This window comes from Emys orbicularis, chromosome 2 (assembly GCF_028017835.1).
Source record: "Emys orbicularis isolate rEmyOrb1 chromosome 2, rEmyOrb1.hap1, whole genome shotgun sequence".
Lineage (NCBI taxonomy): Eukaryota > Metazoa > Chordata > Testudines > Emydidae > Emys > Emys orbicularis.
Window position 1 is genome coordinate 37,412,161 of NC_088684.1, and position 13,496 is coordinate 37,425,656.

Sequence of the window (13,496 nt, forward strand, 5' to 3'; positions counted from 1 at the left end):
GTTCCTCTGCGCCCGAGTTACTTGCTGCGGCCCTCCCCAGCTCACCTCCGTTCCGCCTCCTCCCACGAGTGCTTGGCAGCTCTGCTTCTCCCCTCTCCCTCCCAGGCTTGCCGCGCCAAACAGCTGATTGGCGCGGCAAGCCTGGGAGGGAGGGAGGAGAAGCGGAGCTGCCGTGCGCTCGTGGGAGGAGGCGGAACGGAGGTGAGCTGGGGCGGGGGGTTCTGAGGAGGGCCGCAGCAAGTAACGGGGGGCGCAGAGGAACCGCTCCCCGCTCCAGCTCATCTCTGCCTCCTCCCCTGAGTGCTCTCTCTCTCCCCCTCCCCCCCCTTCCAGGCTTGCCGGGCCAAACAGCTGATTGGCACGGCAAGCCTGGAAGGGAGGGAGAAGCGGAGCGGCGGCATGCTCAGGAAGGAGGCAGAGTGGAGGTGAGCTGGGGTGGGAAGCGGTTCCTCTCCCTACCCCGATGTAATGCGGTCTCACCTATAACACGGTGAGATTTTTCAGCTCCCGAGGACCGCGTTATATCAGGGGTAGAGGTGTATAAGGATATGGTATTGAAACTTCCACATATTGTTCCTTTCTCCATCATGGGCACCTGGTGTTCCATGATCCACTATAGCTGGTTATTCCTCCACACCTGTTAAGCATGGAAGTGCCTTTTTTTTTTTTTATGTGTTCATTAGAGTTAAATATGTGTTTAAAAAACAAAACAATTTTAAAATCTGAGTAGAAAATCCCTTTCCCCCTCAATTATGCAGTTTTCAGCTTCCTGTATATTATGTTGTCATATTTCACTAGTACTTTAATCGCCATAGTCTTTTAGATAATATAAGAGTTGACTTGAATTTTTAACGTTAAAAAAAGGGGAGCAGAAAACACTTTCAGACATTTTTTAAACATCATAAAAAAAGCAAAAAAGGGGTATAAGCCCAATTTGTTTTTCCTTTTCAGGTCACCTTTAATGAATGCTTTTGTTTTTCTTATGTATGCATGCTTGCTTTTATGACCTAGTTTAAAAAATCTAGTCTTGTCTTGTTTGTTGGTGGCAAAGTAAGGAAGACTCCATTGAATACATTACTAATAAGTAAAACAAAGCAATGTAAAGGAGAATACCATTTGGTAGAGGCGTGATCGGGTGTCCTGGTTCAGCTACTAGCTCGCAACTCATGGCAAGTGAGCTAGCTTGGAATCTTGCCTGGGACTTTATGTTCTAATAAAGTGCTGTGAGTCTCCAGAACGTAAAAAGATCTTGATAGCCTAGTTAATTAGATTTTTATTTTGTTCCTCCCTAGGAATTTATATATGACACACATACCTGGTTCTCATTTTCAGCGTGAAGAATACATTGATTCTAGGGAAACTTGTGAAACATAATTGCAGTGACATTACTTATTGCTTTGGATAGTGGAACATAAAATAATATGTGTTCCTTAAAGTTCTGATTGTTCAGAAGGAAGAAATGTGGAAGATTTAGAGGTGCAGCACTGTCTGGTGTATTTGTATTACATCATAGTGAGTATGAATTAGTGATGTTGGGAGATAGCTACCTGAGCAGAACATAAGGAAAAGATGAAAAATTGGGTCCCTAGAAATTTTCCTACTTGGCGAATAACCAGTTTTTTTCTTAAAATAATCTCCAAGATGGAGAATATCCAGACACGATACCAACAAATGTGCGTGGTGATGAGTTGTTTCCTAAAGTTATAGATTGCTGTTGGTGCACTTATTGAACTATTTGGGCTTGGTCAAAAATAGTTTCCTTTTTACCACAGTGTTCACTGGTAGCTCATTCAGATGAAGTAGGTGTAAATCCCTTCTCACCTGGACAAAGCTATCAGGATCATATCATATCTTGCTCAACAATGAGAAATATATGATCATAACATTGCTGGAAACATAAGTGACCAAATCTGATAGGATTCTTGAGAACAGTGGAGCATAAAGTCATGTGGCAGAATTTCTTGAATAAGTAATGGAATATTTTGTGTTCTCACCCAAGCGTCTTAGGCTAAGTTTTAGTCTTGCTGAATCTATTTGTATCTCCACAGAATTCAAAGAAAATACCTGAATGATCTTTGAAGGATACTGGATTTGGCTCCTAAGTCCAAAATTTTATGTAAAAAAAAAATATATATATATTTATATTTGATGGCATAGAGAATGGAAGAAAGAAGGGACTCCTTTAGGTTTTAAAATGTCATCTTATGAAATTTTATCTTTTGAAGTGGAACTGGTCCTACAGGAGGAAAGATAAATGTTTGATATTGTGCCCTCCTCCCGTTTTTCTTAATGACTCAGGAGCCAAAAATGTATGTTTGAGTTGTTAAAAGATTTGTTCAAATTTATGGAGGAGTTGTGCTGACTTGTAACTTATCTACTGAAACATATTTCCCACCTGCAGATGAACAAGATGGCTGGAGGGATGCCTGTTAAGTTCTAGATGTCCTGTATAGGAAATTTCCATCCCTGATATTAAAGCTGAGCTGAGGAAGCAGGCTATTCAACTTGGATGAATGCTTGAGAGCTTTCTCCAAGAGATGCTCCCTATAGCTTAATTCTATTAAAAGGCTGGGATGATGTGCACTGCAGCCATTTGGATGGACAGTGACAGATTGGTGGTGGATTTAGACCACCCTGTTCCTTTGTGGAGAGCTGCCAGCAGGTACAATGAGGTTAGGCTGCTCTGGTTTGCATGGAAGGATCTGGTAGACATTTGGACAGCAAGGTCGTTGCTTTTTCCTACACCATTGTATGCACTCGGATGGTCTGACAATATAGGCTGATCTGTGCTGCTGTATTGCCAACAGTTCTGGTTTCCTCATATCAAAACAAAACAAAAAAATAAAAAATCAGCATTGGAAAAGTTAGAGTAGAGGTATGGAATAACTCCCATATGAGGCGAGATTAAAAAGACTGGGAATGGTCATCTTAGAAAAGAGACTATTAAGTGTGTGTGTGTGTGTGTTGGGGAGAGGGGGGAAATATGATAGGTCTATAAAATCATGAATGGTGTGGAGAAAGTGAATAGGGAAGTGTTATTTACCCTTTCACATAACACAAGAACCAGGGGTCACCCAATGAAATTAATAGACAGCAGTTTTAAAACAAACAGAAAGAAGTACTGCTTCACACAATTCACAGTCAACCTGTGGAACTCCTTGCCAGAGAATGCCAAAAGTATAACTGGGTTCAAAAAAGAATTAGATAAATTCCTGGAGGATAGGTCCATCAATGTCTATTAGCCAAGGTGGTCAGGGACGCAACTCCATTCTCCAGGTGTCCCTAACCCTCTTGACTGCCAGAAGCTGGGGCTGGATGATGGGATGGATCACTCAATAATTGCCCTGTTCTGTTTATTCCCCCCAGTATGGCCATTTTTATGTTCTTATGACTGTCATCAGTGAATGTCCATTTATGTGAAATGTCTTACCACTGCTGAGAAAGCAAGTAGCTATTGTGGGATGCTGGACTATTTGTCTGGCTTCAGAAAATGTTAGCGTGGTCCTTCTGGTCTTTAGGGACTGAGGTTCACTGACCTTTTCACTGTCAAGAAATGAAACATTGGCAGTGGACAGATACCCTGTGTTATAACTTCTAGGCGTCTGCTTCTTTTCAGTTTTTGGACACCATCTCATCCAGGTTTACCCTTCTTAATTCCAAAAGTCCAAGTAGAAATTACTATCTGCCAGCCGGGGTTCAGAGCTGCTTTTATTTAACTCTCAAATAAATTCCACTAAATCTAGACTGTTGCTGCATTTTTTTTGGTGTATGATAATTTAGAGGCTTTACAAATTCCATAATAGGAGAGGTCATGGCTGAAGTAGCTGAGTGTATTGTATTACAGGGTGATTAAGTTTGACATGTATTCTATGTATTTTTTTTATTATGGGATTTGGTGTTCCTGCCTTATATTAGACTTATTTGATAATAGGGACTCGTAGAGGAAACATTGTGAATGTCTTTATTTAGGGTACCAAGATTTTTCGAGTTGGGATTAGACCCATGGTATTTCAAATTAGCTCTTAATTGTTATTGTATAGATTTGAAATAGTGACTATTTTTTTGGTAGACATCCTTTTATTCATTTTAATATAGATAGTGACCCTTATGCCTGACCTCAAAGCTTATTCTGTGAAGGCACAGCGACTGTTTCCAGGAGTGAAGAAATTTCTTAATCTCTGAAGCAAACTTGCTGGGCAGCCACTTGGAAATGTGTATAGTCTTTTTGCTTGGCACCAGAGGGGAAAGGCTGCAGGGTCTTTGGAGGGACAGCTTTTACCTAATAGCAATACTAGTTTTTTCTAATTCTAGGTAACTGATTTATGGAGTTTGGCTGTTTATTTTAATTGATGCTTTGCTCTTCCCAAGTGTGTGACTAAGGTTTGAATTTCTGGGGTGTGGAAATTTTTTTGTTTTGGGGTAAGATTTGTCTGGAAAACTTGGTTAGACAAGTGACAGAACAGTTCCTGTAGGGAAAATTGGCTGCATACATTGGACCACTGTGCTTGATTGTAAATGTGGGTGCATAGGAGGCACATCGGTTTGTACTGGTGAATCTGAAGAGCAGAAATTCAACTTATAAATAGGACATTTTTTGTTTTGATGTTTATTTGGTGATGGTCTCTCTAGTTGATGTTTTAAGTAGCTGATTATTCACTTAAGACCCTTGTCTCCTCTTATAGAGGATCTTATGTCTCTTCTGGATGCTGACATACATTCTGCTCACCCAAGTGTCATTATTGATGCTGATGCTATGTTTTCAGAAGATATTAGTTACTTTGGTTATCCATCCTTTCGGCGTTCATCACTTTCCAGGCTAGGCTCATCCCGAGGTAATTTTGCATATTTTTTTTCTTTGTAATAAGTAGTTTGCTGTGCAAAAAGCTAGTGGTAGTACACACTAGTTATTTAGTCTTTGATTTGTGTGCACAAATTGATTGTTAACTATTAAGTCTAATAGTTTTGATAAAATCAATAGTAAATTTTTTTTGAATATGAACAGGTAAGTTCTGCAAAAATCACAAGAGCGAATTTGAAGTTTGATAATGTTAATAGTTTTGTTATAGAAATTTTGCATGAAATTTTTAAAAACACAAATACCTACTAATTATTTTTAAACCACAAATGCCTACTAATTATCTTAATGTATCTAATTGAGAATGTTAATTCTGATCTAAAAGTAATACTCAAATTTGATATGACATGCAGCATTCTGAAAGCTAGTTTCTTTGGTTTAGGTTCCTCGGTATGCAGTGCTCTTCTGATTTTCTTAACTAGTTAACTTGTTTCATGACACACAAATACATGAGTGAAGGCCATTTTAAATTCAGGGGAGGGAGATGAGAGCTAAACTGCTCTGTTTTCGGAAATGGGCTAGTAACTGTCTAAGGTTAATGAACACTTTAATAGTAGGAAATTATTACAAATGCTTAGAAAAGTATATTAAATCTTAATATTTATGGCATTGAATCTGTAGCTTTTTCTTCATAGCTTCTTGAAGATAATTCTACTCAATAGATGCCCAGAGCATTTTACAAACTGTTAATCCAACCTCTGCCATGATTGCTCATTTAGTACAGCTGTAATCTGTTTCATAATTGTTTTCTTCATTAGTATATTAACTGCTGAACATATAATTGCTTGATACAAATTCAGTCAAGGGTCAGTATGTTTCCTAATGAGCAGGTTCAGTGTTATGTGAACTTTATCTATAGGGCAAGGTGTCATGTTTGGCTTATGTAAAAACTTGTTCCCGTTTGTCTAGTGTAGCAAAAGACCCAAGATTTTGAGGAATTTATTGAAAGGATGATACAGTAGTGTGACCATTTCATACATGTAATTCCAATTGAATTTTATGAACATAAATGAGGTACTTAATGGGTTAAATGCATTATGTGCATGTACAAATATTCAACATTTGACATAACTCCTTCTAAATCCCTCCTTTTTTTCCCTTTCCTAAGGTTTATTCTATGTAAGACGTTACCACGAATTTTATAATCCTTATTTTCCATGCATAGTTGACTCTTGGAAAGTTTAGTTTGATTACCTGATTTAAAAAATTTATCTGCATGAGCGAACTGCAGAGTACTGGCTTTAGACAGTTTGTAGGCCAATTGGAGGGGAAGCATTTTGGTAAGGAACACTTTCCTACAAGGATCCTTTTTAAAACTTGTCTGACTCTTGAAAAGTTTTCATTTGAATACTTAAAAAACAAAACAGAAAACAACAACAACAAAACCACCACCAGATATGCTTTAATTTATTAAATCCAGTCCTGTAAAATGTTGCTTTAAACAAAAGGGGTTGGATTATCAAATTTTTACAAGAGCCTTTTTAAAAGATTGCTTTGTCTTTAACCTTTTCAAGTTATTATTTTTGGGAAACTTGTTATGAGACTCTCTAATAAATACTCTTTTTTGGCTTGCTTAAATGTATCTAACAGACGTTGTAGATTAATTAGATGATTTTGTTATTAGAAAAAACATCATATGGTAAAACTTCAGGGCATATCGTACTATAAAACCTTAAATTACCTTGTTAAACACATTGTGGCTTTTTACCACTCTGAGTAAAAAATGAAACGTTATGCTTTCAGTAGTGTACAAACTACCTGATTTTCTTATTTCTAGAAATAACTTTATTTCTAGTTTATCACTGATATTTTTTATATTCTAGTAATAAGTACATGTGCTTGAAAGGGTTAATATATTGAATGTTGCATGTCAGGAGTTTTTTTATATATCCGTATTTTAAATTTTTGTGAATAGATTTAACTGCTGTTAGTTGCATCCTGAAGGGTCTTTACTAGAGAGTGGCTTACTTTTATCCCACTGGTGTGACCCAATTGCATACCAGTTCTCCTTCTTCCCTTAGAGAGAGACTCTGAGCTGTTGCGTGAACGAGAGTCCGTTTTACGTTTGCGTGAACGAAGGTGGCTTGATGGAGCCTCATTTGATAATGAAAGGGGCTCTACAAGCAAGGAAGGGGAGCCAAACCTGGATAAGAAGAATACACCTGTTCAAAGCCCAGTCTCGTTAGGAGAAGACTTGCAATGGTGGCCAGATAAGGTATTGAGAATTTTTTTGGCTCCTTTATATGCTTAGTACATTGCATGCAACTGATCTTATTTTTCCATAGAAATGTCTGTACTTCTGATTTCCCTGGAGAAATCTTGATTTTTTTTTTTTGTAAGTGTGATATTGAAGTAAAATGATTCCTAATGCGCTTGTTTAGTTTTGTTTATATTATTGCTATTCATGCCCTTAAAACTGAGGTTCAATTGCCACTTGTATTCTGACCTATTTCATCTGTGTGGCTGCCACTTATGCGGGCAACAACCAGAGAAATCTCGAAGAACTTAAGCTCTCTCTTCCATGAAACAATTTCCCGTTTCCTGTTGAGTTGCACTTATGCATTGGACTGAATGGTCATATTCATGTCCAGCTCCTTTAAAAGAGGCTTGTATTTTGATTAGTTCAGTTTTTTCAATTTTGTTTATATTTATCCTGTTTTGTCATGCTTGGTTATTTAAATAAGTGAAGATCAAGAGGTGCACAAATAGTAATGAAGTATCCATCTGGCTCTGGTAGATGGATCCACCTGCACCCCATATTCCATCTCCATAGGAGCCCAAGCTAACATTTCAGGTATTCTTCGAGTAGATGCAGAGTGTGTATTCCACCTAGGTGTGTGTGTGCCCAGCGCACTGGAGCTGGAGACTTTTTCTTAGCTGTACTTCTAGAGGGGCAGTGCTCATGGCTGTGGCCCCTCCCCTGGCTATATGAGACAGTGCTGTCCTGATCCCCTTCGGTTTCTTCTCACAGCCCATGGCTGGAGCCAGAGCTTTGTGTGGTTGTAGTCTCACAACCTCTTCTTTAGTCTTAGCCTAGTTTATTGTATATAGTAAGTTAGTTAGTAGTTAGTGTTAGTTGATAGTGTCCCTGGTGAAGCCCTCACTGGAGTAAAACACTGTTCTTCGTGTGTAGGTGTGATCTCCACAGTGACCCCCACTTCGTCTCGGCGAAGCACCCCTTAAAGAGCACTGTTAGATTTGTAAATCATTTAAAAAGAGGACTCAGGTGGCGCAGGACCTTAGCCTCAAGCAGCCCCTACTTGAACAGGCCATGCGGCCTGATCTGGTACCAAGGCCCTGTTAGGGCAAAGATCACCCTCTGGCTCGGAGAGCACTGTTGCCCCTCATTCCAGGGTAGGCCCCTTGCCAGAGAGGTGGAGAAGCTGTTCTCTGTCATCGGTGCCAAGGAAGAGGTCTCATAAGACCATTCGGGACCTCTCCAGATCGCAGGGCGACTCCGCCTTCCCAAGGAAAAACATGGACCAGCACGGAACGGTTCTACCACCAGAATGGCAGGGGTACTTCTGACGCTTCCCTATTATTGAGTGGGAAGAGCATAAACCCCATGTTGTTGACTCTGGTTGTGGCCTCTGGGCATCTGCTGAGTTCAGTACTAATGAGGGAGATACCAGTACCGAATGTGTCGATGCCTGGTACACTTATGACAGCTGCAGACCTCCTCTACCTTTTGGTCCCAACCTCACTGTTGGTCCAGGATTTTCCCCGGGCTATAACCCCTCTAATGGGAGTGAGCTGCTGAACCTTCATGCCGGTCAGCACTGCATCCAGATGCTCCCCTCCCTATGGTGGGGATAGAGACAGTACCAGAATCGTGCAGGGAACCTCGACCTTGGGACCCTCTTTGGCCCTGCTGCATTTGATGCCAGAAGTGCTCCCATAGCGCTCTCACCACCTTTGACGTCAATGTATTAGAGGGCTCCCCTACTGTTGTTTGTACTGGGACCAACGCTGCCTGTGGCACCGGCATTCTCTGTACCGATGGTACTGCTTTAATCAGAGATGATGATGATTCTGGGTGATGGATGAATTTGACCTCCTGCTGGCTCAGTTGGGGTTGCTCCGCCCATGTCACTGAGATCCCGAGGCTCTGATTCCGAGTTGGAGGCATCCTCTGCCCGCTCCACATCACCCGATGAACTCTGGGAGCCGCCAGTGGATCACTATGTCTCCCACAATTGGTGTGTGCCTCGTGGCTGGGATGGAGGTCCGTGGCCCAGCCCTTACTGGTCACCAGTGCCCAACCTGTGTACTGCTCTTTGTTCTGTTTTGAAGCCAAAGTCACCTGATAGGTTGATGGTGGAGGTTTCAGCTCAACCACAAGCCCTGGCATCACTGGTCTTCCTTCCTGCAGAACTGGCAGTCTTCCCTCCTGGGTACTTTTTCGGGGCAGGGGAGGGAGGGGGGGAGGAGACGGTTTTGGCTCACCCAAGACCTTTGTCCTCATCGCCGGATAATGCTGTGCTGCCTGGTTCATAGTCCTATTCTTTTATCTTTTATGTCACGTAGCTGCATCCATGGGCATCCAAGCAGAGTTCCTCCAAGAGAACACGCATAAACAGTTGGACATTTTACTAGTGGTTGCTGAAGGTGGCTCCAGAGAGGAGCTTTTCACCCACGTCAACACCATGTTGCATTTGCTTGACTGTCTGGGACTCATTTTAAACATCGCAAAGTCAACCTTGGCTCCCACTCAAAAAATTGAGTTAATTGAGGCCCCGTTAGATTCCACAAGGTTGAGAGTGTTCCTGCCGACCGGCTGCTTCCAGGCTATTCAACAGCTCTGTGTCAGTCTGCAATTTCAGTCTTTCTTCTTCCTTTACCCATTCTCTCCTGTCTTCCTAGCTCAGCAGTTCTTTTAATCTATTTTTGGGCTTCCCACTTCTCTGGTTTATTTGCCCTCTTGCCAGGGCAAGGTAAAGAGCTTGCAGAGGTTTGTCACTTTCCATCTCTATCTGCTGATCTTGACTACCACTTCCTCCATCCTGGTACTTAGGCTGAACAGTGTGGATACTTGGAAAAACTGTTCATGTTTGAATAAGTGCATTTCAACCCATGCCTGGAATTCTAAAGTACAACCTAAACATGTAACTCTGAATTGTTAAATCAGTGCTTTTGGCCCTCTGACTTGTCTTAACAGTAGGATGAAGAAAGTCATGTAGCTCATATAGACAAAATATTTAGCAAATAATATAAAATCACTGGGATTCCGTACAGGCCTAATATTTATTATTATTTTATTACTTACATTTAGATTGCAGTAACACCTGAAGGCCACAACGAATTGGTGTTCCATTCTGTTTAGCTGTCCAATCTTTTAATAAACTTGAGTCCCTCCTTCAGGGAGCTTGCAGTATAAAAGACAGGACATGACAGATGGATGAGACAAACAAGCAGGCTGGGGTATAAGGAGTGAAGGTATAGGCTGGGGTATAGGGAGTGAAGGTGACAGGGTAATAAATATAAGGTGTACCCAATTCGTAGCTGTCAGAGGTTGTTGGAAATTTGCCAGTGGAATGTTTTTCAGTCAGAGAATGCTAATTCATCTAAATTAGAGACTATTCATTTTTTATGAGACGCAAGCAGGATTCCAATGGAATCCTATCTGTGTTCCTGCCAGCTTACCCACATGGCTCCTCGGCAGTCTGCCTGATGGGGAACCAGGGCTCCCCTTTAAATCTCATCTGTTGGGTTACCATGAAGCAAGGCTTCCAGGCTTCTTACTCCTCTAGAGCTCAGAGGTGGGCTGACAAGGAGCGTGGAAGTCCTGAGTGGTATGGCTCCTTGGCAGCCCAGACTCCCAGGTGTCGAGAGTCCACAGCTCCTGGGCAGCCAGCTGATCAGATTGTCCCTGGGCTGGGGACCCCAAGGCTTTCCATTTTGCAGAGAATTTCAAAGTTTTCTGTTTTCATTCCAAATCAGAGCAAAAGCAACTTTCAGAATACCCAAATCCTCCAGTAAATGGAATTATTTTTCTCTGCAGCACTCTGGTAGCCATTCAGTAGTAGTGATAGTAACTCACCATCTATCTAGTTGTTCTTGGGTTGCTCTTTTCTGTATAAAGAATCCTATAATTCATGTTATATCCTCTCATACAATGCTGTATGTGTATACTTCCTAGTTAAATTTGTTACTGAATAATACCTTAACGTATTTTGGTATTGCTATATAAGATGAATTTGTAAAATAAATCTTTAACTAGTAATAAACATTTACTGCTCACTTCTTCATATGCATATTCTAGTAAATACTTCACACTCAGCTATTGTAAATGTCTTGTTTTTAATACAATTATCACAAAAGGTGAAACGTATTTACTGTTTTTGAGGAAGCTTATCTTAAGTCAACATAGCATGTAATATTTCATTAATCCAGAGTCATCTTGGAGTGGATATTTGAGCCTCTGTTTGTATTTCATAGTTACATTTATAATTTCATATAGATTGCTATCTTTTTTTTTTTTAAGCAATTTTTGTAATTATATCAGATAAATAGCTCTTGCAGTTTTTTGTTTCACATGAATGAAGACTATCCATAAACATTTTGGGAAGCATGAATTAAAAAAACATATACTGCCAGCAATATAGGTACATTTAAAAGTTCTGTTCTTGTCTGGTTCTGGGTCTAACCTACATAATATGGTGGCCTCTCTAGCCACAGCATGAGTGTTTAAATCCAAAGAGTATATATATACACACCTTGAAGGTCTCTAAACCTTGCAATATTTATAAATGTTTCATCTACATTTTATAAATGACATTATTATACCATGTTACTTATGGTTTCCTGTGTGTGTAAGGGCACATCACAAAACACGTTTTAGACATTTCTTCGCTAAGGATTTTAAAACATTCATTTGAGGAACAATACACAAAATTAAGGATGAGTTATGAAGATAAGAGTGTATTGTTGCTCAGTGCTCATTTTATACACTTGCGTGTTTATAAACAATTCCTCTGGCAATTTAATGTGCTTGAATGTTCTGGGGGCAAAAAAAAACTAATCTTTTTAAACTACTAGAACCTAAATGGATATAGGAACTCACAACATGGCAGTTGATTTGCAATCCGTATCCAGTGAAAGAAACCACCAGATCTTTTGGAAGAATTTTTGGTTTTTCATATAATGGAAAAAAAAGTTCAGATTATCTGCTGAATCTGTGTTACATAATAGTATATTACTATACATATTGTATACATCATGCGAAATGCACTTTTTATTTATATTTATGTATTCATAAATGTATATAATACTATAAAGATACAACTTTTAAAGCATATGCAAAAAGGGGAAGTGTGATGGCTTTAATGTCCAGCCTTAACCTCTGACTCCCTCATCCTTTATTGTTGTATTTGCTCTTTGGGGAGAGGGGAAAATTCTTTAGAGAGAGCGAGAGAGAGAGAAATCTGAGCTACTCAGTTTGCCTGCTAAAATGGAGCCATTTCTTAATGGGGCTATCTTGAAAATTTTTGGAAGAACTGATTTTCCAGTTGAGGAACTGATTTTAAAACTTTTGTAATTTTAAACCATCAGAACCAATTTAATAACAAAATCAACCTGTCCTCAAAATGCTAACCCCCTCTCCCAAAAAACTCCAAACCAAAACGTGGTTTGATGTTTAAAACCTTAGTTTTGCAAAACAAGCTAAATCAAAGAAAATTAATCTTAATTTTAAAGTTGGAAGACTATCCTGAACTGAAAAGGTCTTAAATCCCACTGTTTTTTTAAATTCTACCACCCTGTGCATGAAATTGACAAATTAACGCCGTGATCCTGTAGTCAGATCTGCATAGGCAGGTCTTCTTTACCTGCATGGAGTTCTCTTTCAAGACACTGGGGATCCATTTGGACACAGAAGTCTACCCATGTGGCTTTGACTGCGGGATCCAAGTCCTAAAATGTCTATTACTTTAAAACTGCTGAATGTCTTTCTTCTAATGTCTTGAACCTTACACCTTGAGCTATGTAAAAGTCAAGTATGATGTTTTCTTGCTTAAAATATTTTGACTTTTAACAAAAAAAAAAAAAAAAAATTGATAAGATAGGATATCTTGGCCCCTTTCCCTCCCTCCCTCCCCAGCCATGCTTGTATAATTTAAAAATAGCCAAACACATTTTGCTGAAACTTAAACTTAAAATACAAATAAAAATTCTCAGGGATGAGACAGAAAATGAAAATTTCAGTCCCAAAAGGGGGAGCCTTGACAAACTAAAGAAAATAGGGCTAAACCGGATAAGAACACCACCTTTAAAGGTGCACATACTGGGTTGTGGTACTGAGACAATAATAGAATTTAAAATTAAGGGAACACTGACAACTTGGGTGGGTTTTAATTTATTATCTTAAAAAAATTCTTGATCACCCTTTAAATGATGTATTTTGAATTAAAAAAAAAAAAACTTTAAAAATAAATACAGATGCAGACAAACATGTAGAAGGGTGAGAGGCTCAAAGGCAATGAGAGCTCATGCCCAGCCTTGTTTCCAGCTCCCCTTTTCTGTGTATGCACATCTGCCTGCTACTTGTCCGTTCAGCTCTCTTCCCGTTACTCATCACCATACTCCAGCAGGGTGTGAAGAAAGGCACTTTCCATCACTAAAAATGTAATTGACTGTCCACAAA

The 13,496-nt window shown here is 39.7% G+C and overlaps 1 protein-coding gene across 2 annotated transcripts in view; it reads left to right on the forward strand.

The window, feature by feature from the left end:
* The window catches only part of UBR5 (ubiquitin protein ligase E3 component n-recognin 5), a 144,125-nt gene that overhangs the window by 36,260 nt on the left and 94,369 nt on the right, over positions 1-13,496 (forward strand). For both annotated transcript variants that reach the window (XM_065397837.1, XM_065397836.1), the window contains exons 8-9: positions 4,683-4,832; positions 6,859-7,070. In XM_065397837.1, the coding sequence (XP_065253909.1) occupies positions 4,683-4,832; positions 6,859-7,070 (362 nt within the window). The remainder of the gene's footprint in view (positions 1-4,682; positions 4,833-6,858; positions 7,071-13,496) is intronic.